The sequence below is a fragment of the Trachypithecus francoisi genome, unplaced genomic scaffold, assembly GCF_009764315.1.
Source record: "Trachypithecus francoisi isolate TF-2019V2 unplaced genomic scaffold, Tfra_2.0 Lachesis_group2, whole genome shotgun sequence".
Classification (NCBI taxonomy): Eukaryota; Metazoa; Chordata; class Mammalia; order Primates; family Cercopithecidae; genus Trachypithecus; species Trachypithecus francoisi.
Genome location: NW_022681465.1, coordinates 23391600 through 23418760, shown reverse-complemented (window position 1 = coordinate 23418760; position 27161 = coordinate 23391600). Strand labels below are relative to the sequence as shown.

Here is a 27161-nt window from a genome sequence, read left to right as displayed (position 1 = left end):
TCCTTTTTAAGATAAAAAGGAAAAAAAAAAAGGAAAGGAAATATTCAGAGTAATCTGCCCATTTCCCTAGAAAGTTTAATAAACAACATGCTGAGTTATTTTAGTTTAAAATATTTTAACCACATTTTATTCCGCACAGCCTAGGTGACTCTACAAAAAAAACCAGAAGTCACTTACAGAGAGATTCCAAATCAGTATTTTTTACATCTTCTCCTTAAAGTAAAAACATCTTAATTTATCATGCTTTAAATTTAAAAGGCTTAGTCCTTATGATTCCAAACCAAGGGATGTAATCTGATAATCAACAAGCTATGATGCCTTTCTAAGACAGTCTTTCAAGTGTTTTAGAGATACAAAGCTGATAAAAGGCTAACAGTAACGACAGTTTTAGTTTAAAATGCACAAATAGCTCACTCCAACAGCACCATGTTGGCTCTGAGAAATTTATACTACACTTTGAACTTGTACTGCACTCTGAACTTGTACTACACTCAAAATAAAAAACAAAACCCAAGTTCTCAACAAATTAATATCTCCAGATTATTATTTTTGAGAGTCTTGCTCTGTCACCCAGGCTGGAGTGCAGTGGCATGAACATGGCTTACTGTAGCCTTGAACTCCTGGGTTCAAACAGTTTTCCCACCTCAGCCTCCCAAGTAGCTAGGACTAACTGCAGGCATGAACCACCAGGCCTGGCTAAATTTTTATAACTTTTTTTTTTGTAGAGACCAAGTCTCACAATGTTGCCCAGGCTCCCCTTATCTCAACTACAGTAAAAAGTAACTCTTGAAATATAACCTTTGTGAATTAAAATTTGTTACAGATGCACAAGTGTTTTTAGGACAGAGACTTGCTGGGCATGGTGGCATGCACCTGTAGTTCCAGTGACTTGGGAGACCAAGGTGCAAGGATTGTTTGAGCCTAGGAGTTGCAGACTGACATGGTTTGGTTGTGTCTCCACCCAAATCTCATCTTGTACTGTAGCTCCCATAATTCCCATGTGTTGTGGAAAGGACGAGGTGAGAGATAACTGAATCATGGGGGTGGTTTCCTGCCATGCTGTTCTCGTGGTAGTGAATAAGTCTCACGAGATCTGATAGTTTTACAAGGAGTTTCCCCTTTCACTTGGCTCTCATTCTCTCTTGCCTGCCACTGCCATGTAAGACATCCCTTTGCTTTTCCATCATCTTCCACCATGATTGTGAGGCCTCCACAGCCATGTGGAACTGTGAGTCAGTTAAACCTCTTTCCTTCATAAATTGCCCATTCTCGGGTATGTCTTTATTAGCAGCATGAGAGCAGACTAATGCAGAGATCATCCTGGGCAACACAGCAAGAGCTCATCTCAAAAACAAAACAAAACCCAGAGACTATAGGACTAAATTTTTTATAAAACCCCAAAACTATAGCTGTATGCTTAAGAAACATACCTACAACAAAACCAAACAGGAACACTGAAAATAAAGTTATGGGAAAGATATATCAGACAAACACCAACTCCCAGAATAGCTCATTAGTAATATTAATACATAAAAATTGCTTAAGGTAAAATAAGTAAATAGAATGATAATGAAGGAAAGCAATTCAGCAAGAATATTAAAATTCCTGAACTTGTATATACCTTTGAAATATGTAAATTATATATAGCTTTGTATGTTTGTAATATTTTTTATAATTATATATTTTATATATAGCTATAGATAGCTTTCAAATATGGCTTTAAAATATGTAAATGTAAGTCAGAATTATATAGACAAATGGACACAATCTGCAATCATAGATTTTAACATTTCCATCAGAAATTGATATACTAGCCAGGCTCACACCTGTAATCCCAGCATTTTGGGAGACTGAGGTTGGAGGATCACTTGAGCCCAGGAGTTTTGAGACTAGCCTGTGTAACATAGGGAGACCCCATCTCTATGGGAAAAAAAAATTTTTTTTTTTTTTTTTTGAGACAGAGTCTTGCTCTCTCTCACCCAGGCTGGAGTTCCGTGGCACAATCTCAGCTCACTGCAACCTCCGCCTCCCAGATTCAAGCGATTCTCCTGTCTCAGCCTCCCAAATAGCTGGGACCACAGACATACACCACCATGCCTGGCTAATTTTTCTATTTTTAGTAGAGACAAGGTTTCACTATGTTGGTCAGGCTGGTCTTGAACTCCTGACCTCAAATGATCCGCCCCCATTGGCCTCCCAAAGTCCTGGGATTACAGGTGTAAGCCACTGCTCCTGGCCACAAAAAAAAAGAAAATAATTTTATATTAGCCAGGCTTGGTAGCGTGTGCCTGTGGTCCTCCTGGGAGGCTGAGGCGGGAGGGTGGATTGAGCTTGGGAGGTCGAGACTGCTGTGAGCTGTGATACCACTACTGCAATCCAGACTTGGTGAGAGAGCAAGACTCTGTCTCAAAAAGACAAAAAAAAAAAAAAAAAAAAAAAATATATATATATATATATATATATATAACAACCTAGAAATTAGTAAGAATACAGAATAAAGAACACAAAATTTAACTTTTTTTTTTTTTTTTTTAAAGACAGGGTCTCATTTTGTCACCCAGGCGGGAGTGCAGGGGCACAAATACAGAACACTATAGCCTCATCTTCCTGGGCTCAAGTGATTCTCCCGCCTCAGCCCAAGTAGCTGACACCACAGGCATGCAGGCATGCACCATCACGTCTGGCTAACTGTTGTACTTTTTGTAGAGACGGGGTTTCGCCATGTTGGCCAGGCTGGTCTCAAACTCCTGACCTCAAGTGATCCACCTGCCTTGGCCTCCTAAAGTGCTGGGATTACAGGTGTAAGCCACTGCACCCGGCCTAAAATCTCACTCTAAAGATATATACAGATCTCTCAGCCCAACAAACGGATTCAAAGAGTTAGTATAGTATATAGAGAGTAACAGGATGGGCTCAAAGAAACTAACTTCCAATCCCGGTTCTGCCATTTACTAGCTAAGCAAACCTTGTGCAAATTACTTAATCACTTAAGTCTGTTTTTTCCTCTATAAAATAGGTATTAATTGAGAATTTAAAAATCTACCCCTATAATTTTGTAAGAAAAGAAAATTACTGAGCAAGGACTTTCTCTGACCCAAGAATACTGTGTTTTCTAACAGCATCTATGAAACATTACTAACAGGAGAGCATATTAGCTTTCAGTGGGGGAAAGCAAATCCTAGAACCAAAAACGTTTTGTTTCAGCCAATCTTTATTTTTATTTTTTATTTTTGAGACAGAGTCTCACTCTGTCACCCAGGCTGGACTCCAGTGGCGTAATCTTGGCTCACTGCAACCTCCGCCTCCTGGGTTCAAGCAATTCTCCTGCCTCAGCCTCCCAAGTAGCTGGGATTACAGGCACGTGCCACCATGCCTGCCTAATTTTTTTAATTTTTAGTGGAGATGAGTTTTTGCCATGTTGGTCAGGCTGGTCTCGAACTCCTGGCCTCAGGAGATCCGCCTGCTTCAGCCTCCCAAAGTGCTGGGATTACAGGAGTGAGCCACCGCACCTGGCCATAAGTAAATATTTTAGAAACTCTCCTTTTAGTACATGAAATGAAATTCAAATTTATGAAATAATTACAAAAAATATATAGTCTAACTGCAACATAAAGGAGAAACAAAATGAAAGTAATTTGTAATATATATAAGTATGCAAACAAAACAATACTAGAAAACATCATAAAATACTTGTAAGTAGAATCACTGACAGTGGCAGCTATGAACAGAATCTTCCATATACTCCCATAGGTTAAGAATGTCTGAGGGGCCAGGCGGTGCCGGCAAGATGGCTGCGCTTGAGAAGATGACGTTTCCAGAGAAACCAAGCCACAGAAAGTACAAGGCTGCCCTGAAGAAGGAGAAACGAAAGAAATGTCGGCAAGAACTTGCTCGACTGAGAGACTCAGGACTCTCACAGAAGGAGGAGGAGGAGGAGGACACTTTTATTGAAGAACAACAACTAGAAGAAGAGAAGCTATTGGAAAGAGAGAGGCAAAGATTACACGAGGAGTGGTTGCTGAGAGAGCAGAAGGCACAAGAAGAATTCAGAATAAAGAAGGAAAAGGAAGAGGCAGCTAAAAAATGGCAAGAAGAACAAGAGAGAAAGTTAAAGGAACAATGGAAAGAACAGCAGAGGAAAGATAGAGAAGAGGAGGACCAGAAACGACAGAAGAAAGAAAAAGAAGAAGCTATGCAGAAGATGCTGGATCAGGCTGAAAATGAGTTAGAAAATGGTGCCATATGGCAAAACCCTGAACCACCTGTGGATTTCAGAGTAATGGAGAAGGATCGAGCTAATTGTCCCTTCTACAGTAAAACAGGAGCTTGCAGATTTGGAGACAGATGTTCACGTACACATAATTTCCCAACATCCAGTCCTACCCTTCTTATTAGGAGCATGTTTACAACGTTTGGAATGGAGCAGTGCAGGAGGGATGACTATGACCCTGATGCAAGCCTGGAGTATAGCGAGGAAGAAATCTACCAACAGTTCCTAGATTTCTATGAGGATGTGTTGCCTGAGTTCAAGAACGTGGGGAAGGTGATTCAGTTCAAGGTCAGCTGCAATTTAGAACCTCACCTGAGGGGCAATGTATATGTTCAGTACCAGTCAGAAGAAGAATGCCAAGCAGCCCTTTCTTTGTTTAATGGACGATGGTATGCAGGACGACAGCTGCAATGTGAATTCTGCCCAGTGACCCGGTGGAAAATGGCGGTTTGTGGTTTATTTGAAATACAATAGTGTCCAAGAGGAAAACACTGCAACTTTCTTCATGTGTTCAGAAATCCCAACAATGAATTCTGGGAAGCTAACAGAGACATCCACTTGTCTCCAGATCAGACTGGCTCCTCCTTTGGCAAGAACTCCGAGAGGAGGGAGAGGATGGGCCACCACAACCACTACTCCAGCAGGCTGCGGGGAAGTAGAAACCCTAGTCCAGACCACTCCTACAAAAGAAATGGGGAATCTGAGAGGAAAAGGAGTAGTCACAGGGGGAAGAAATCTCACAAACGCACATCAAAGAGTCGGGAGAAGCACAATTCACCAAGCAGCGGAAGAAACAGGCACCACAGCCAGGGCCAGGGCAGCTGGAGCCAGAGCCGCAGGAGCCACCACAGCTGGAGCCAAAGTTCCTCCAGGTCCTGAAGTGGTGGCAGGAGGAGGTCGGGTAATAGAGGCAGAACTGTTCAGAGCCCCAAATCCAAATAAACTAGTTTTGTTCTAAAAAAAAAAAAAAGAAGAAGAAGAAGAAGAAAAAAAAGACTAGGCAAGGCACGGTGATCCTGTAATCCTATAATCACCTGTAATCCTGGCACTTTAGGAGGCTGAGGTGGGTAGATCACTTGAGGTCAGGAGTTTGAGACCAGCCTGGCCAACATGGCGAAACCCTGTTTCTACTAAAAATACAAAAATTAGCCAGGTATGGTGGCAGGCGTCTGTAATGCAAGCTACTTGGGAGGCTGAGGCAGGAGAATCACTTGAATCTGGAAGGTGGAGGTTGCAGTGAGTCAACATTATGCCACTTCACTGCAGCCTGGGTGACAGAGTGAGACTGTCTCAAAAAATAGAATTTCTGAACTAGAGGAACTACACAGCCTGCTTTCCATATCAGAGCATTCAACCCAGTGTGATTCACTGCCATAATCTCCATGTTATGATTTTAAGCCAGGCCTCCCCTCACCTTTCCTATTCCTTTCATTTAAAGACTCCAAAGCTTGTTTGCTGAGCACAGATTCTTGGAAAACAGGATCTTCAGACTTGGGAAAGCATGACAGTAGGTGATGGAAGGGTAAAGACTCAGACTAGCATCTAGTAGTCTCACTACACATGGATAGTAATGCTATGTGCATGAATGTGCAATCATGCAAAAACTCAAATCAGCCTCCTGCACACACACAATGGTAGACTAAGACCTTCTGTTAAAGGTCCAAGCACTCCAAGGAAGTCAGTGCCTTGAGGTACCCTCAGTATGTGCAAGTAGTTACATGTTACTCTTAGTTTTCCCAGCAACTCTGCTCTAGCATGCCCTAGGCTTAGCCAGCAGCAGATCTTACTGAATTGTAAGATGTTGCCAGAGGTTCAGAACCTTGGTTTTTTGAGATACGCATTTGCATTGACCCAAAATGGAGAATTAAATAACTGTTTTTCACTGGCATTAGCTTTGTTTCCTTGGCTTAGTGCCAGTTAATTACAGCAGACCCTGCAAAACCACCTCTCTAGTTATTTCCCTGTGGAAGCCTTTTGGTTGTTTTGTTTTTTGTTTTGTTATTTTTTTTTTTTTTTTTTTTTGAGACGGAGTCTTGCTCTGTTGCCAGGCGGGAGTGCAGTGGCGCGATCAGCTCACTGCAACCTCCGCCTCCTGGGTTCCAGCAATTCCTCTGCCTCAATCCCTCGAGTAGCTGGGACTACAGGTGCGTGCCACCACGCCCAGCTAATTTTTTGTATTTTAGTAGAGATAGCGTTTCACCATGTTGGCCAGGATGGTCTTGATCTCCTGACCTTGTGATCCACCCGCCTTGGCCTCCCAAAGTGCTTAGGATTACAGGCGTGAGCCACTGCACCCAGCTGCCTTTTGGTTTTTAATATCCAAAATTCATATAATGTTTTACTGTAGTTGCTTATATAGGAAAAGCTATACATCCCCAAAATGCAATACAAGATGATGTACACGGAATGTCTTGAGTAACATTTTTGACAGAATATCAGAATCCCTGGTGGACATTTTGAAGAATATGCAGAGCATCACAGGGGATGTGCTATGTATTCCTCCACACAAAGCAATTGTTTCTTACTATATTAACTATTTGGAGAGCAGCAAGTGTTTTTAGCATCTAACATCCTAACATGATATTTGTTACTTATATATAGGTATTTTGCTGTATTTTATTAATGCTTAGGGAGTTCGTTGGGGAGTTTTACATTGACATGTAATATATTAAAATTTTTCCCACTTAAAATAGTGGAAAATAAGCTCCTGCATAGAATGTACTCCTACATAGAATATCTGATTTTCAGAAATGGGATTATCAAGAGAGAGACAGATGTCCATCTTAAAACCAGAAGCATTAAGGTGAAGTGAAAATGACTCACTGGATTAAGACTCAGGAGAGGTGGGGCTGGGCGCAGTGGCTTATGCCTGTAATCCCAGCACTTTGGGAGGCCAACGTAGGTGGATCACGAGGTCAAGAGATGGAGACCATCCTGGCCAACATGGTGAAACCCTGTCTCTACTAAAATTAGAAAAAAATTAGCCGAGCGTGGTGGCGGGCATCTGTAGTCCCAGCCACTCGGGAGGCTGAGGCAGGAGAATCACTGGAACCCGGGAGGCGGAGGTTGCAGTGAGCCGAGATTGCACCACTGCGCTCCAACCTGGTGACAGAGCGAGACTCTGTCTCAAAAAAGAAAAAGAAAAAAAGAAAAAGGAGAGGTGGGGTGTGTTTTATGACTTTAGGCAAATCAACCTAAGAGACAGTTTTCTCTTCTGCAGGGTTTTAGGAAAGTCACAAATTAATGTACTTGAAGAAAGTATACAATAGAATAGTAGTATTACCAAATCCTAAAGTTCTTATTGTGGGAAATCTCTGAAATATCACCTGCCTACATAGATACTAACTCTTCAGCAATCCAGACAAGCTGATTATCTTTTCTGGATGAATTAAGTCAAGTGTCCACAGTTTTGCACCTCTTCAATGTGATTATTTTGTAGGCTAGACTGCAGACTGTTAATTTACTACTTTCTGGTACTGGTACCCTCTAGCTATTATCTTGAGACAGTAAAATAATTACTGCTGTCTAGGTACATCTTTAGCATATTCCAGTTCTGAAATGAAATCATTTTCTTATATTAAAAATAAAGTTAATTACTGTTCAACTCCCAAGGTGATATTCAGCTGCCACCTCTTACAACCCTCTCTTCTTAATCTATGTAACTATTCTACAGCCCAGGAATAGCCTAAGTTTATTAAAATCACCCACAGAGATCTGGCTGTCTTTTCAGTCAAGCTGCCCTCAAAATGCCAGCTGATGATACTCCCAAGGAGACCCACAAGCCTACTGCTGCCTGCAGTTCAGACAGAGTCCATGCTATTTTAACTGGACTCTTGGCACTATTAGCACTGACACAGTGACTCCTTAAATTACAAATTACAACAGGCCATTCTATTCCGTCCGTGCTTCTCATGCTGTCACCGTCTGATTTTCCCCCAGAAAAGATATTTCCCAGGTAGGGGCATGCTTAACATGCAGTTAGGAAATGGAAAGTTAATGTCAGAAGAAAATGTACTTCAACACTGACTTCCTGATAGGCTACAATGACATGATCAGAAACATAAGTCTAAGAAGCCTTTGCAGTGTAGCCACAGAATAGTTATGGGCTACATTTAAAATGCTGCTCAGCATGCACAAATAAAAGCTTAAAAAGGACGTGTTAAAGGAAAGATTTCCCTGTCTTTTTGGCCTCCTATGAAGATTAAGAAGAAAAATTTTGCTGGGCATGGTGGCTCACACCTGAAATCCTAGCACTTTGGGAGGCCGAGGTGGGTGGATCACCTGAGGTCAGGAGTTCGAGACCAGCCTGGCCAACGTGGTGAAACCCCGACTCTATTAAAAATACGAAAATTAGCTGGGCGCGGTGGTGGGTGCCTGTAATCCCAGCTACTTGGGAGGCTGAAGCAGGAGAATGGCTTGAACCCAGGAGGCAGAGGTTGCAGTGAGCTGAGATCACGCCATTTCACTCCAGCCTGGGCAATATAGCAAAACTCCATCTCAAAAAAAAAAAAAAAAGAAAAGAAGAAATGTATTCTCTGTCAATGGGTGAAATAGCACAGGTGACAATTCAGGTCAGGACCTAATCCTGCCAGAGTTTACTCAACCTTGTTCTAAAAATAAATCTCGTCGGGCCTGGTGGCTCACACCTGTAATCTCAACACTTTAGGAGGCTGAGGCAGGGAGATTACGAGGTCACGAGTTTGAGAGCAGCCTGGCCAATACGGTGAACCCCGTCTCTACTAAAAATACAAAAATTAGCCGGGTGTGGTTGTACACGCCTGTAGTCCTAGCTACTCGGGAGGCAGAGACAGGAGAATTGCCTGAACCTGGGAAACAGAGGTTGCAGTGAGCCGAGATCACGCCACTGCACTCTGGCCTGGTCGACAAAGCAAGACTGCATCTCAAAAAATATATATAAAAAAATACATGTAGAAAATGATTTAAATGAAGGTAAACATAGAATACAAAGATATTAATTGCAGCGTTATGTATAATCACATGACAAATGTCCTAAATGTCTTTCAATTGGGAATGGGGAAATTATCAATAATAGATTAGACAGCTTGTCAAAGAATACTGAGTAACATGAGAAAATACTCATAATACTGTGTTAATTGAAAAAAGCAAGACAATTATATATCAAATGTGATCTCAACCACACATATGTTTAAGACAGCAATACATATATATACACACACACATATATACACACAGAGTTCTGTTTGTATTTATACACATAGACCAATATATTTGCACATTTTAAAAAATGGGAAGACTAAGATGTAGGATTACAAATGTTATTTTCCTCCCTACATAAAACACATCCCAACACACACACACACACACACACTCTCACACAAAAATGTTAACAGTAGGACAACAAGGACTTTGTTTTATTCACCAAAGTATCTCCCAGATGTAGAACAGAATCTGACACATGGAGGTTCTAAATAAATATCTGCTGAATAAAGGAATGAGCATATATAAATTTCATAATCAAGAAAAAACAGCTTTTAAATTTATTTTTAAATCCTCTTGCTCAAGGCCAGATGTCAAAGCAAAGCTCAGAACATGCATGATCCAATTTCTACCTAAGTACATCATTATCTTCTCAACTAAGCTTTGATGCCTAGCCATTGGCTTTTTTTTTTTTTTCCTCCAATCTTATAAGCTGCTTTAGAAAAATAAAAATAAAGCCAACAATATTAACTCTGCAAAAAATAAAATACTAAACATGTCCTTGGGCCGGGAGCAGTGGATCATGCCTGTAATCCCAGCATTTTGGGATTACAAAGTCGGGCAGATCACTTGAAGTCAGGAGTTTGAGACCAGCCTGGCAAACATGGTGAAACCCCACCTCTACTAAAAATACAAACATTAGCTGTGTGTGGTGGTGTGCACCTGTAATCCCAGCTACTTGGGAGGCTGTGGCAGGAGTATCGCTAGAACTGAAGAGGCAGTGGTTGCAGTGAGCCAAGATGGCACCACTGCACTCCAGCCTGGGTGACAGAGTGAGACTCCATCTCAGAAAACAAAAACAAATCCCATGTCCTTACTTCTAAGTCTCTTTTCCACATTTCCAGTCAGCATGCGATTGCAACAGCATAGGTAAGATGGATTCTAGTCCTTAAAATTCAGTAGTCTCCTGAACCTTCTCCTACAGACTCTGCAATTCAGAGGCCTCTTCTCAGTCTGTTTACTAAGTAATTCAGAATATGCCACTAATGTAGGAAGAAAGCATTTTGATTGACAGCATTATGAATATTTAATCCTTTCAAGTATATTATCTATTTGGAATGTATGCAATAAATTCACTTTCATGAACACTATGATGCCATGCAGCTGGAGACTACTAATGGATACACATTCATTTTACCATTAGGGAAGAAAATTTGCTGCAAAGCAGTATTTTAAATGAACTTCAAAACCAAATATAAATGATTCAGTGACTACCATTTATTTTGGATCTTCTCTCTACCTCTCTGTGGACTCCATTAGCAGAGGTGATTAGGAGTAGGCTAGAAGTCAAGCTTACTCACATTTTGGAAATTTGAAGTCTTACTGCAAGTAGTTCTGCTGACAAGATATTGTTCACTTCTACAAACAAGTGGGCCCAAAGCAAAAGCCAATTTATTTCCACTAGACTGAACTGTGAAGTCCCTACCATTAGATGGATCTTATTAAGGGCTTTAAAATTATCTGAAGTTTAAATTATGTCATGTCCAAATTAAAGATTACAAGAATATTTTTATGAATGTTAAATGACTTCGAATAATAAAAAAAACCAAAACAATCCAATCTTTGAAATCAACTCTCCACAGACCAATTTCTATTTTCTTCCATTAGTTTTGAAAGGAAAATTCTTAATTGCCTTACAAGGCATTCTGTGGTGAAGTCATTCAAAAATATAACAGAATCTATACTGAGCATGTTTTTATTTAATTTTTTAAACTTTAAAAGACACGACACTCACTCTATATAGTGTCTTGTCTTCTTTCTTTTTTAAGCATAAATGGTGTGTACTACTGTATTTAACGTTCTATTACTTTTTTCTTTTTCGGGACAGGGTCTCTGTCACCCAGGCTAGAGTGCAGTGGTGTCATCATAGCTTACTGTGGCCTTGAACTCCTGGGCTCAAACCATCCTCCCACCTCAGCCTCCTGAGTAGATGGGACCACAGGCATGCACCACCATGCCTGGCTTTTTTTTTTTTTGGTCAACATGCTGTGATCTGGGAGCCTGACTAGTTTTTAAATTTGTGTGTGTGGAGACAGGGTCTCACCATGTTGCCCAGGCTGGTGTCAAACTCCTGGCCTCAAGCAGTCCTTCTGCCTTGGCCTCTGAGTATGCTGGGATTACAGGCAAAAGCTAGCACACCTGTCCTCTATAACTTTTCATAATTGCTAAATTAGCAAAAATTTCTGGGTCTATACATACGGATCTATTTCATTCCATTTAACTATATGGATATACCATTAATTCAATTAACCATTTACCTGCTGATGAACATTTCAGTTTATAATGTTTACATTATACAGTTCATATTATATACAGTTTACAACAAAAAATGCTGCCATGAATATCTTTGTGCAGCTCTTTAATGCACAGTGACTATTTCCTTAGAATTGTTAAGAATATCATTTTTCAATTCAACAAGAAATTGTTAAAAGATCCCTTAAAAAGATTATTCCAATTTATACCACTACCCTATTAGGTATCCCTTATCTGAAATGCTTGGGACTAAAAGTGTTTCGGGTTTCACATTTATTCAGATTTTGGAATATGTATATTATACCAACTGAGCATACCAAATCAGAAACTCTAAAATCTAAATGCTCCAATGAGTATTTTCTTTATCATCATGTGAGCACTCAAAAAGTTTGGGGTTTTAAAGCATTTAGGATTTCAGATTTCAGATGTTCAGCCTGTACCACTACCTGTCTGTTTCCCTATACATTCACCAATCCTAGATATCTTCAATCTTTAAAATATCTGCCAGTTTAATGAACAAAATATGAAATTTTACTATTTTAATTCACACTTCCCAGATCACTGCTGAGCTGTTTACTGGCCATTCATATTTTTTCTCTTCCATGAAATACTTTCTTTTCCCATTTTTCTTTTTCTTTTTACTTATAGAAATTGTTATGTATTCTGGATATTCCTTATTTGGTGTAAATGTTGTAAATCTGTCTTCCTAGTCCGTCATTATTTTAACTTTGTTTATGCTGCCCACTGTCATAGAAATTTAATTTTTAGAAATTTTATTTAGTTGAATTTATCAAATCTTTTTCTTTGAAACGTTTGTATTTTGTCTTGCTTCTATATCTCAAAAGTTAAAAAATATTGTCCTCTACTTTTTTCTAAAACAGACGTTTCGGCATAAAAGTCCTGTCTTTGCAAGTCACTCAGGAAAACAGGTGGACACTAATTAAGGGCAGTTACTTCCCTACCCCTCCTGCTCCGACCCCTAAAGCTGTGAACTATAACCCAGGATCACTTCCTTTTGATGCTGCTTTGCTGGGGTAGAGGAGGGCGGTATGGTGAAGCTTTGACCTCAGGGGCTTTTCTGTGGGTGAGGAGTGGTTAACTATGGTTCCTGTGTGCCTGAAGCCCCCCACTGCTAGGACTCATCCACCCCCTACCCAGAACTTACTAGTACTAGCACAGACTGGGGCCCCCTCCATTCCAGTGCCTGATGGGATAGCTGATACTCAGATGAAAAGGAGTTTGTAGGCCAAAATAAAAAGATATTTTAAGAGTATATTTCTTTTTTTTTTTTCTTTCAGAGATGGAGTCTGGCTCTGTCGCCCAGGCTGGAGTGCAGTAGCGTGATCTCATCTCACTGCAACCTCTGCGTCGCAGATTCAAGCAGTTCTCCTGCCTCAGCCTCCTGAGTAGCTGGGACTACAGGTGCACTCTACCACACCCAGCTAATTTCGTTCGTATTTTAGTAGAGACAGGGTTTCACTGTGTTGCCCAGGCTGGTCTTGAACTCCTGAGCTCTGGCAATCTGCCTGCCTCAGTCTCCCAAAGTGCTAGGATTGCAGGCATGAGCTGCTACACTCTGCCAAGAGTATGTTTCAAAAGAAAAACAACACAATCAACTACAGGTTTTGATCAGGAGCAAAAATATTAGAACTGCTGACCAAGAGTTTTAAACTGGGGAGCGTTAACCATACTAAAAGAAATGAGAAAATATTAGCAATATGAAACAAGAACAAGAAAACAGAAAAGAGCCAAGCAAAACATTAGGTGTGAACAATACAACAGCTGAAGTGAAGAACACAATATATGGCAGTAATAACAGAATGGTTATGATATAATCATGGAATACAGTTGAAAACTAGATGGTCAGATTGAATCCGGGCACGATGGCTCACACCTATAATCCCAGCACATTGGGAGGCCGAGGTGGGTGGATTGCTTAAGGTCAGGAGTTCGAGAGCACCCTGGCCAACATGGTGAAACTCTATCTTTACCAAAAAAAAAATACAAAAATTGGCCAGGCATGGTGGCACATGCCTGTAATCCCAGCTACTCGGGAGGCTGAGGCAGGACAATCACTTGAACCCAGGAGGCAGAGGTTGCACCAATGCACTCCAGCGTGGGCAACAGAGCAAGACTCCATCTCAGAAAAAAAAAAAAAAAAAAGGAGGTCAGATTGAGAAATTTCCCAGGAAGAAGTACAAATAAATAGATTAAAAAAAAACAAAAACTACTAAAAATACAAAAATTAGCCAAGCATGGTGGTTGGCACCTGTAATCCCTGCTACTCAGGAGGCTGAGGCAGGAGAATTGCTTGAACCCAGGAGGCGGAGGTTGCAGTAAGCCAAGATCGTGCCACTGCACTCTAGCCTGGGCAACTGAGCAAGACTCCATCTCAAAAAAAGAAAAAAGAAAAAAAAAAAAAAGCTAAGACCAAAGAAAAAGAAATATATATCCATAATTACCCAGAACTAAAACTCAAGATACTACCATTTGTGATGGTGGTTGGGGTGATGGAGCTTCCTAAACTTAATTTCCTATATCTAAATTTCTTTAGATAAAATTGTTTAAAAGAGTAGCCAGGTGCAGTGGCACGTGCCTATAGTCCCAGCTACTCGGGAGGCTGAGACAAGTGGCTTGCTTGAGCATTTTTTTTTTTTTTTTTTTTGAGACAGGGTCTCCCTCTGTTGCCCAGGCCTGTCTTCTTGTTTATAATCTAAGACAGAGCCACAGATGTACAACATTCAAGCATTTATTCCTACTTCTTCTATACAGGTCCTGAGATGGAATTTTAGTGGTAGGGAGAACCAACATACCTTCAGCATGTAGTAGAAGGGGAACCATGACAGGAAGATATCAGAGAAGAATTCAGCAATGCTGAACACACCATATACTACCCAGTAGGTCAGCCACTGGGTATCATCTTCTTTGTTGGGACTCTCTATAGCTTTAATTCTGAAAGGCAGTACAAAAGAAAGTATATCATCATTTGGTAAGATAGCAATGAAACATTTTCAAACACACTTTGATAACCTCTCCTCCGATACCACTGAGGAACTTAGGCACATGTAGGCACTGTGTCACTAGATGCAAGAGTATAGCTTAAAGACTGGAAGCAATGTAGGTATCAGGACAAGCCATTATAACCATTTGTTTCTAGTCTCCTGGTCACCAGAGACACCAGCACCAGCTGTCACTGCCCTGGATCTCCACCCTGCTAAAGACTCCCCGCAAATCCTAGAATATACCACTAGTGACTGGGAGCTACAGCAATTTCCACTCCCAAGCTGGGTCCTGCCACCAGGGATATATCAGGAAGAATTCCCTCATGATAACCAGGTTCTTATGTACTTTTAATAATTGAAATATATCATGGGTGAACAGGAATTTCCCATAAAGCAACATTTGGAGCATAGGTTAGGCACGCCCAAAATCCACACCATATTTTATAGTAAATGGGTGAAAACAAACATCATGGTGTCTGTTTAGTTCAGAATGTCTTTATCTGATCCACAGGCTATGGACTTTCCTCCCCTCCTCAGTTAATAACAGGACTTTCCCAACCCTAACTATTGCTTAAAATTCATTCTGCAAATGGATGGAAATACATTTAAAATAATTTTCTCTTCTAAATCACAGAAATTTCCTTCAGTCCTAGGAATCTCATTATTCTAAACCTGAAGCTCCACAATTTCTTATCCTAACAGATCTGTATTTATCATAACTGAGCTGGACTGAAACAGTAAAATAAAAGAACTCTGAATCTTGTTTAGCCTATGAAACAGGTTAACTACTGAAAATACATTGGCAGGGAGCTAAGCTATGAGGATGCAAAGGCATAAGAATGATACAATGGACTTTGGGGACTCACGGGAAAGGGTGGGGGCAGTGAGGGAGAAAAGACTACACATTGGGTACAGTATACCCTGCTCGGTTGATGGGTGCACTGAAATCTCAGAAATTGACACTAAAAGACTTATCCATGTAACCAAATGCCACCTGTTACCCAAAAACCTATTGAAATAAAAAATTTTCAAAAAACAAATACATTGGCTACTCCATAAAATCAGCTCCCCAAAGAGACAGGCTGCTAAACCATGCTCAGCCACTCACTAAGAAAGCCCTTATACAGTTAATTAGAAGCAGCTATGTGTGTGAGTTTTAGAAAATAACCAAAAGGGGAAACAATATAGCTCAATGAGATTATTACTCATGAGGAAGACATAGAGAGGCACAAGTAATAAGGTGAATGTTGCTTTGAACTTCAAGACTAGGCAAAATTTTTATTTTTTTGAGACAGGGTCTCTTTGCACAGGCTGGAGTGCAGTTACACAATCATAGCTCACTGCAACCTCAAACTTCTGGGCTTATGTAATTCCCCTCACTTCAACCTCCCAAGCAGCTTGGACTACAGGTGCACACCACCACACATGGCTACTTTCTAAATTTTTAGTAGAGACAAGGTCTCACTGTGTTGCCCAGGCTGGTCTTGAACTTCTGGACTCAAGCAGTCCTCCTGCCTCGGCCTCCCAAAGTGCAGTTTGGTGGCTCCCACACCCAGCCTCAAATTTTTCAAAGAACCATATAAAATGAATTTAAGAGATCTGATTATTAAAAAATGGTTTGTAATGTATGCACAAAGTCTACATTTTTTTAGCTTCCTTCAGATAGAAGCTGGCTAATGTAATAGAAGGCCAAAGGAAAAGTGTAGGCAAGCATGTTAACCAAAGAACACAGTATATCCTTTATATGTAAGATTTCTTCCCCCACTGTGTTTCATTTGGTATAGTATGGCTTATCCAAATTTAATTGGATTTATTTAGTTATTAGTATAAATAAAAATTTGTTTCCCATAACTTCATTCTGGGCAGAGGAGATACATAGTTACATTTCACTTAAGATCTTAGTTTTGTGAACCAAAGCATTCTACAACTGAAATACCTAACTCTGTACTTCCAAAAGAAGCAACTCTCGGGACATACATGGAATTAAACAGTCTTTTCTAGAATATGACGTGAAAACCTCAAAATGTGATTGGACTGTCGTTATTAATCCAGTGGCTTTTAAATTATTTTGGCCACAACCCTCAGTAAGCATACATTTTACATCATGATCCAGTAAACACATATCTTCACATAAAAATATAAACTGAAATAGATGTTTCCTGAAACCATTCTGATATTTTAAATTCCGTTCTATTTCATTAGTTTTCAAATGTTAGTCAAGTTGCACAGACTGAAAAACAGGAAGCCTAACGGTTCAGGTCTTTTAGGAAAAAAAATTTTTTTAAATTCATATCTACAATATGAATTCTAAAGTCCCCATATTAATATAGTAGAATACTATATAGTAACATTGAAAAGTAGAAATAAAAGAACTCCAAATTGAATACATACATTGATCCCAACTTTGCAGAAAACCAAGTCATATGAAAGAAGCCAGGAAAAGACCACCAAGTCTATTAAGACCACCGAGTCTATTAAGCTAAAGAGATTTTAAAAATAGATCTTCTCATATGATTGAAGCATTTAATTATTGTTTTAATTTAAAATAGCACAGTGTTCAATTTTAAAAATGTCTTTATATGTCACAACAATCACAAACTACTCAAAACAAGAAAAAAGGGAAGAGATGGTCAAGCTCACTCAAGAACCTGAGGTTCAAAAAAGTGAAGTGCCCCATGCAATCATGGTGAGAGAAGAAAAAAACTTAAAACTGAGGTTTTTGGATGGGCACGATGGCTCAAGCCTGTAGTACCAGCACTTTGGGAGGCCGAGGTAGGCGGATCACCTGAGGTCAGGAGTTCAAGACCAGCCTGGCCAACATGGTGAAACCCCATCTCTACTAAAAATACAAAAATTAGCCGGGCGTGGTGGCACATGCCTATAATCCCAGCTGCTTGGGAGTCAGAGGCAAGAGACTCGCTTGAATCTGGGAGGTGGAGGTTGCAGTGAGCTGAGATTCCACCACTGCACTCCAGCCTGGGCGACAGAGCAAGACTCGGTCTCAAAAAAAAAAAAAAAAAAAAAAAAAAAAAAAAACTGAGGTTTTCTCAATGCTAGTTATATATCTTCTTCTTTAAAATATTGATTGATTGAGACAGGGTCTTGCTCTGTCATGAAGGCTGGAGTGTAGTGGCATGATCACAGCTCACTGTGGCCTCAACCTCCTGGACTCAAGTGATCCTCCCACCTCAGCCTCTCCAGTAGCTGGGACTACAGGTGCACACCATCATGCCTGGCTAACTTTTGTACTTTTTTATAGAGACAGGGTTTTCCCTCGTTCCCCAGGCTGGTCTCAAACTCATGGGCTCAAGTGATCCTCCTGCCTCAGCCTCCCAAAGTACTGGGATTACAGGCATGAGCCACCATGCCCAGGCTACTTATATACCTTCTGAATAGACTTCCTTGTCCAAGTTCAGTAGACAAAAGTGATTCTCCAACAAAACACTCTACTGCCTTGTACAAATATGAATCATATTCCAACCTGGTATAGTAGAATCAAGAGGTAGCAATTTAGGCAACATAGAGGATTCATGAAACCATAAGATATGGTCTATGCTATTAAATCCCTTGCAGTCTAGCCAAAATGGCCAAGCCATAGAATGGAGGGTAGAGACCTAATAATTATTGAATTTAACCTTCATAATAGCCATGTAGGATAGGTATTGTTCCTGTATTTGAGCGGAAGAAACCGAGGCTTAGTGAAGAGAAATAATACGTGCAGGGTACCCAGATACAAATAGCAAGGATTGGTCTTACACCTAAAACTAACTCCAAAGCCTGTGCTTTGTTCACTATCCTATGGTGTCTTACTAATTAAGAGAACAATTCAGTGGCAAGCTGGATAGCGCTTAGCAAAATGTCTGGTACAAAGTAGGCATTTAGTATTTATTGAATTAATATACATACAATAGGAGTTCATAATCTTACTTTTGGAGGGGACCCCAGAGAAAGGTTAAATTGGTCACAGAGCAGAAAAAAAGGAGGAATGGTCATAGTCTCAATATCCAGATCCCTGGAGGTCCATTCTACCCTCCACCCTACTCACCTCGGTTTGCGATGGGGAACTATCAAAAGTGAACAGGATAGTGTTCTGAGTTGGTGTCCTAGTCCACTGGTCCCCAAACTTAGATGATCATCCACATCTATCTACAGAACTTATTAAAAATATACATGCCTGGGTCCTTCTTCAGACCTAGTGATTCAGCTGCTCTTACAAGGCTGTGCAGGTGATCGTAATGCAGAACTGTGTTTGGAAACCAGCTCAAAGTTCCAGTCTTCACAGCACCTGCCCTACTTGTTCTAAGAAAGGAAATCCAAATGGCCAGTTTGGGTATAATCAGCTATAGCTAGAGGGCAGGTTGTCTCTTTCCAGTAATGAGTGAGAGGCCAAAAGAGAAGAAAAGTTGGACATAGAAGGCAAACTGAATAATGTCTCTAGTAAAATTAGAATAAGTCAACTCTAATATGATCTAGAACCCTCATCTGAATATTCTGAAATCTGTAAAAGGATTCAAGATAACAACACTGAAATAAAACTGTTCACTAAGATTTCAAGAACTGCATCTAAAAGCCCTGTATCTGTCTAGCTGGAACTTCAGCCTGCACAGTTCCTTTCACCTCTAGCTAACCCCTAGAGGAGTTCTGGAATGACCCCATGGCAACAGGCAACAATTCCTACCACTCTCTCCACAGGCCTGGTCCACTCTTTTACAGGCTCCTCCTCTCTCTCTAGTACTGCCTCATCCTCTGGCAGTCACACTGATCCTGGGCTCAGAACTAACTCCCAGAAGATACACCCACATACAGCTTCTGTGGACAGACACCACAGTCTTACTGCTCTCTGCACACCTTACTGTCATATCCTCACCACTGTTCTAAAGCCTGGCCACCTAGGCCCGGTGTTGTGGCTTCCTTATTCTCTCTCCTGAGCCATGTTCTGGGGCAGCATTTTGCTTCCCCAAAGCAGGTATCAAGAGAAGCCAGGGTTGGGTGAGCAGCAGAGGCATGACTACAGTGCAGAGGATGGTTGGCAAAACTGTGGGAGCAGCTGGCAGCTCTAAAATTAATTGAGCAGAATTAGGAATCACCATGTGTGGAGCTGGAAGACATCTCAGAGATGAACTACTTCAGATTCTACATTTTATATAGATAAAATGAAATTTAAAGAGAAAGGAGGTATATTCAAATGAATTTTAACTTATTAAACTAAAAGGTTACAGAGCATGTGTATGTAAAGGGCAATAGACGGTTTACATTCTGGCATATCCATACAATGAAATATTCTGAAGCCTTTAGAAAGGGTATTGACAGGGAAAGATGTCCAAGATACAGTGTTGAGTGTAAAAAGTGAATTCTAATTTTTTGGTTAATAAAAGATATGTTTTTGTATGTTTACAGACCAAGAATGATATCCAGAAAGATATGCAATACATTTCAAATTGTGTAAAGTTAGTCCTGATTAACAGATTTTTACTTAAAGTCTTTGCAATGAGTATGTACTAATAATATTGATGAAAAAAAGAAGGGAACGGGGGAGATTTCCATTTGGAAAAGAATGAGCATTGACTTTTTTTGTTTTGTTTTGTTGTGTTTTGATGGAGTCTCGCTCTTGTGGCCCAGGCTGGAGTGCAGTGGCACGATCTCAGCTCACTGCAACCTTGGCCTCCCCGGTTCAAGCAACTGTCCTGCCTCAGCCTCCTGAGTAGCTGGGATTACAGGCACCTGCCACCACGCCCAGTTAATTTTTTTGTATTTTCAGTAGAGACCGGGTTTCACCATATTGGCCAGGTTGGTCTCGAACTCCTGACCTCAGGTGATCCACCCACCTTGGCCTCCCAAAATGCTAAGATTGCAAGCGTGAGCCACCGCACCCGGCTGAGCATCAGACTTTCTATAATGATTTTCTCCTATGAGACTAGTTCTCTCTGTAAGGCTTTGTTAAAAAATAAACACTAAAGTGAACACCAGATATATTCATTTAATTTATCTTTGAGAAAACAGCTAATATTTTTTTTTTTTTTAGACAGAGTCTCACTCTGTTGCCCAGGCTGGAGTGCAGTGGTGCAATCTCGACTCACTGCAAGCTCTGCCTCCTGGGTTCATGCTATTCTCCTGCCTCAGCCTCCCAAGTAGCTGGGACTACAGGTGCCTGCCACCAGTCCCAGCTAATTTTTTGTATTTTTTAGTAGAGACGGGGTTTCACCGTGTTAGCCAGGATGGTCTCGATCTCCTGACCTCGTGATCCGCCCACCTCAGCCTCCCAAAGTGCTGGGATTACAGGGAGATAAGAGATTAAAAAGAAAAGAGAGAGATAAGAAGACTCTAGTTTCTTTGGCTAAGTAGCTGTTAGAGGGTTTATATTGTTAATAAGGCTAAAAGGAGATTAGAGTTACCCATCAATTTTAATTATACCCTACTGCAAATCCCATATGCTACAGGTAGTAAGAAGTTAGCTGAAATCCCCAAATTCATGTTTGCAGGTAGTGGGAAGAAATTTGAATATGGCTGAAAACATTTTTCAGGCCCACTCTGCAATGGTAGAATGGCAGAAATTCTTTACATTGGCATTGGACTGGTACATATATGAACACAACTCACTGGCCATCCCTCATCCAGTCCACTGGGCCCCAGTAACTGGTACCAGTTCACTCTACCCTTGCTGGCCCATCTACTTGTTCACACCTTGGCTGCTATTTTCTGAAAGCAAAGGCAAGAACCAAGGATGGCCAAAGAATAGCATTAAGATGTGAAGAAAACAGGGTTGAGCAGAGATGATTCTGGGCTGGTTACCAATATTCTCTCCTTCCCAAATTAAGTGTCATCATTCAGAAAACCTAAGATATTCCCTGACCCATGACACAAGTAAACTGTACATCCTCTAAGGACTTTAGTGACAATGATGTGTCAATGGATGTTCACCAATTATAAAAACCACCACTCTAACCAGGCATGATGGCTCACACCTGTAATCCCAGCCAAGGCATAATGGCTCATGCCTATAATCCCAACCCAATCCCACTTTGGTAGGCCAAGGTGGGTGGATCGCTTGAGGTCAGGAGTTCAAGACCAGACTGGCCAATATGGTGAAACCCCCCTCTACTAAAAATACAAAAATTAGCCAGGCATAGTGGTGCACGCCTGTAGTCCCAGCTACTCAGGAGGCTGAGGCAGGAGAATTGCTTGAACCCGGGAGGTGGAGGTTGCAGTGAGCGGAGATCGCATCACTGCACTCCAGCCTAGGCGACAGAACAAGACTCCATCTCAAATAAACAGAGACAAAAACATAGCCCTCTGGTAGAGGATGCTGATGATAGAGGAGGCTGTGTATGTGTAGGTGTAGTGGGTACATGGGAAATCTTTGTATCTTCTGCTCAATTTCAATGTAAACCTAAAACTGCTCTAAAAAATAAAATTCATTTAAAAAGAAAGAGAAAAAAAAAAACCTCCACTTACCACCTAGGCATTCTATAACACCAGATTTTTAAAGCTATTTTATTACCATCATGCCATTTTGGTTGTTTTGATCTGGAGAGAGTATCTGTCCCCATAAATCTAGATACCATATATATGCTAATAACTTCCAAATTTGTATCTGCTGCTCAATCTCTCCATTGTACACTGCCTGGCAGTTAAGTATTCACTGCTGAATGATGGTCACCAGCATCATCAGATTGTCACAGTAACACTGCTGCTTCAAAAATCCTATTATAGCAACTGGTCACTACCATTGCTCAAGGAAATAGCAGACACTGTTCCCTGCCTATCAATTAGCCAGTCCTTCCTCTTCCTACTCACCCACAGAGCCCTGATTTTATGTACATGTACCTGGCAGATCTGCCTTGACTTAGGGAAGCTAGGCTCCTCCCCCAGGCCTAGGGGATAAATCAAAGTTAGTACAAATCCACCATGGTAATCCTATTGCTTTTTGCTAGATACTAACTTTCATAGTCCCCTTGGAGTTAAGGGTATCCATGTGACACAGTTCTGACCAATGAAACAGAAAAAGAAATACAGGAGAAGGCTTTGGGACAAAATTTTCCTCTGCTGATAAAATAAGAGGCTCACAAATAAAAGGTCTTCCGGCTTTCTGCTCTTGAAAGCCTTAGCATTATATAGCAACAATCTTGCTGTATATTGAGGAAACAGGCATGGGCAAGGAAGATTATACACCAAGGTCGCTGGAAAAAGAGCATGGATTTCTGCTGTAGCGCATTGAAATTTCAACCTCCAGACTTCTTACATTAGGTAATTCAAGGTCATTATGTTTAGGCCACTGTAAATGGCTGCGGCTCACTGAACTGACATAAAAGGTATACAGAATCACTGAAAGCTTTCTAAGCCAAGCTTAAGTTAGTTATCTCGGCATTGGTCAAAATGTGCTCTTCTTCTTTTGCTGAGGTTTCATCTATCAATTAATATTTCAAAATACTTACAGCTAATGCTTACTTGGAGGGAGACAGAAAAGAGACAACTTTCCATCCTATTTTTCAAATTATTTCAGACACAATGAATCCATCTGGAAAAATATCCACTTTCACATGTTCTTAATTCAGATCTATTTTGTTCTTACTAGGCAAAATAGATCAAATGCTTTTTTATATGTGAACTGTACAACTTTTTTATATTTCTGTTTTGAGTTCTTGCTTTTAGGACCAAGTTCATATTTCTTATGCATAAGATTTAATATTAAAAAATTGTTAGTCCAAATTATACTCAATGCTTAGGAACATATATACCATTGTACCAATACAGAAGAAAACCACTAACCATATCAATATTTTTAATTTGGAAGGACAAAACTTTATTGTGTTTTATTCTTTGAATAATGATGCCTTAAGCTGATTTAAGTACAGGAAAAAAATAATAAGTCAAGGAACAAAAAATGAAAGTGAAAAAATAAATGAAAGAAAATACTCTTTGGAAGGTTTTTCCTTAAATCAATTAAAAGCTTAATGACACAAAGTTAAAGAACTATGACTTTGATTAAGTCAGTTTTCCTCTTTATATGTTAATGAAACTAACTGCCCTTAATTGAGCACTTACAGAATGCCTGATTTGTCCTAAACATTTGACATATATTATCCCAACTCCCCCCAACCCTATCCCCACCTTTTACATATGAGAAAACTGAATTTTATAAAAGTTAAGCTGTTTGCTCAAGAGGTAATAATCAGCTCCACATATACATGCTTCTGGCTACTCACAACTAAGACACATAGGTACATACTATGTGTACTTGCATGGTTCATAAGTAACTCAGTTGCTACAATTCAAACTAGCCAAATGACATAAAATTAAGTAATAGTATGTCTTCACAGCATTGGCTTTATTATTCAAACCAGTTGTGCCAATATCAACTATTTACCAGAGACTGACAGTGTGAAAAAACAGCAGTTCATTAAAATATATCTATATATCCATTTATATCATATATATTTTAATTTTATCCACATATATGGATTAAAAAGCTTTAAGATGTCCTATTGGTAAAGAACAAAAAGGAATCATCTTCTGATCCATCTGCTTTATATTTTATTTCTAATGTGGTAACTTATGTTTAATAGTAAATATTCCAGAGGTTAAGATAGGTTCTTTGAAAACTGAATATGAAGAACATGGACCATAATGTTTACAATCCTTTTTGTTATAGCAGACACATAACTTGACCATCCTCCATGCCCACCATGCATGGGATTGCTTTTGGCTGTATTTATCAGAGAGTATGATGTAGGAATTCCTAATAATTCAAAATGGTTTTCCTATTATCAGTACCTCAAATAAGAAAGAAAAAAGAATCAGACATTTTAAGACATAAACACTAGTTTGTTTCCATGCCAATAAGGAAAAGATTTTTCTCCTTCATAGAAAAAAAGAAGGTAGGAAACTATGTGTGATCAGAAAGCTACATATCTTTTTCACTGCAGAGTATATGTGCTTTTAAAGCAAGAAAGACAACCAACAAACAGAACGAGAAAGACTAATGAAAGACTGACTGGGCGCAGTGGCTCACGCCGGTAATCCCAACACTTTGGGAGGTCAAGGCGGGTGGATCATCTGAGGTCAGGAGTTCAAGACCAGCCTGGCCAACATGGTGAAATCCCATCTCTACTAAAAAATACAAAAATTGGTGGCAGAGGCCTGAAATCCCAACTACTTGGGAGGCTGAGGCAGAAGAATTGCTTGAACCCAGGAGGCGGAAGTTGCAGCAAGTCGAGATTGCGCCAGTGCACTCCAGCCTGGGCAAGAAGGAAACCCCCCCCCCAAAAAAAAAAAAAAAGAAAGAAAGAAAAAAAAAAGACTACAGAGGCTGTGGAGTGAGGAAAGCTAGAGCCTGGGAGGTCAAGGCTGCAGTGAGTCATGATTACACCACTGCACTGCAGCCCGGGTGACAGAGTATGACCCTGGCTCAAAAAAAACATTCAGATGAGTCAATAGAATACCTATAATGAAGTCTAAAGAAAAAAATGCAGTCATTCAGTGGTCAAATCTTTTGGTGTTTAATTACAGTGATCTCATTTACCACTGTCCACCATTTTGTTTTTAAATGCAAAATGGAAGAGTTGGTCACAGTCAAATATAACAACATGGAATGTTGACAGGACACAGGCTGGGGAGTCAGACATCCTTATGCTTAAGACCGAATTGGTCCCAACACACCTGTGACTTATGTCAATTAACTTTAGTTTGTGGCCTTGATTTCCACATCTGTTAAAGGTGGCTATCACCCTCGCAGCTTAGTCTCTAAGACCCCTTTTAGCTAACATTTTATAACTCAAAACTGAATGCAAACAACTCTTTGATTTTTTAAAAAAACCGTGTGTGTGTGTGTGCGCGCACGCGCGCACGCGCACGTGCACACCCAGGAGTTTGAGAGCAGCCTGGGCAACATGGCAAAACCCCATCTCTAGAAAAAATACAAAAAACTAGTACACGTCTGTAGTGCCAGCTACTTGAGAAGCTGAGGTGGGAAAACCACCTACGCTTGAGAAAGTCAAGGCTGCAGTGAGCTGTGTTCATGCCACTGCACTCTGCCTGGGTGACAGACTGAGACCTGTCTCAAAAAAACACACTCAAAAAAAACCAGGCTGGAGTGCAGTGTCACAATCTTAGCTCACTGCAACCTCCACCTCCCAGGTCCAAGCGATTCTCCTGCCTCAACCTCCCAAGTGTGTGTGTGTGTGTGTTTTTGAGACAGGGTCTCACTCTGTCACCCAGGCTGAGTGCAGTGGCATGAACACAGCTCACTGCAGCCTTGACTTTCTCAAGCTGAGGTGATTCCCCCACTTCAGCTTCTCGAGTAGCTGGGACTACAGGCGTGTACTAATTTCTTGTATTTTTTGTAGAGATGGGGTTTTGCCATGTTGCCCAGGCTGGTCTCAAACTCAAGCAATCCACCCATCTCAGCCTCCCCGCCTGCCCCCCCAAAAATACTGTTTGAATGATTGATGGTAAAAAAGATTAATGCCAGGAGCAATGAAAGAGCAGATGCAAATCCTACTGGGACAACCCTCTGTCAATAAAACTAGTGGTTTTTGAAGTATCTGTGTCAGATCAGTATCATAAAGTTTAACTTAATCTCAAGTACCCTCACAACGTAGATGGGGAACAACCTAAGCTGCCTTTTCCTAGGTAAAGGAGGGCCACCTTAGATATGGACAGCAGTCTAGACATGTAAGTGATCCCTTAACTAGACCACCTGGTCTATCAGAGGCTGCAGGATATATATAGCAGCCACATGACTCAGAGTGACTGATAAGCTCCCTGGAATCAGGAAAGTGTGCAAGTGACAGAATGAAGTCAGGGTACGTTTCTACAGCCCCCACTTATATTTCAGCTGCTACAAAAAGTAATTTCATTCACAATTTTGAAATTGTTTTAAAGCTTCTGCCATATTAATTCATATTTCCCCAAAATTAATTTTTAATGTCATGAATCACCACTAAATATCTTAACATGTTACATTTGTATTTATACTTGTTTTAAATGCCATGTGAAAAAATTAAGCTGAAAACTGAGTCCTCATTCAAAGTCAGTCCTGAAAAAGAGAAGTCCAGGTCAGAAGGAGATGAGGGAGGCTATGACAGAAAGAAGGACAAATAGACTAAATCTCCAGGGCCTTCATAAAGAGAAAAAAAAAGTTCATAAGGAACGTTCCAGAACAGAGTATTAGAAGTGACAGCCTCCTCCACAACTGCTTTAGAGCCCAGAAACTCTGATCATGCATAAATAATTTAAATCATTCATCTTATTTGCTTTTCAAAACTTTATTTTCTTTATGACACAGGCAAGGGGGGAACCTTAACTGAAACGCTGGCTGTCATTATTCTACAAAACAGTCACAAGTTGTTATAAGGATATTTTTATTACTTTTTCATTTCTCCACAACACTTTCATCTTAA

The 27161-nt window shown here is 40.4% G+C and overlaps 2 protein-coding genes across 4 annotated transcripts in view; one reads left to right on the top strand and one right to left on the bottom strand.

Annotated features, from left to right (window-relative positions):
• Nucleotides 1-5252, top strand: part of SRP19 (signal recognition particle 19) — a 30848-nt gene extending 25596 nt beyond the window's left edge. For all 3 annotated transcript variants that reach the window (XM_033178914.1, XM_033178912.1, XM_033178909.1), the window contains one exon: nucleotides 3751-5252. In XM_033178914.1, coding sequence (XP_033034805.1) covers nucleotides 3751-3755 — 5 coding nt within the window. In that variant the 3' untranslated portion in view covers nucleotides 3756-5252. The remainder of the gene's footprint in view (nucleotides 1-3750) is intronic.
• Nucleotides 1-27161, bottom strand: part of REEP5 (receptor accessory protein 5) — a 43376-nt gene that overhangs the window by 9140 nt on the left and 7075 nt on the right. The window contains exon 3 of the mRNA XM_033178915.1: nucleotides 14575-14713. Coding sequence (XP_033034806.1) covers nucleotides 14575-14713 — 139 coding nt within the window. The remainder of the gene's footprint in view (nucleotides 1-14574; nucleotides 14714-27161) is intronic.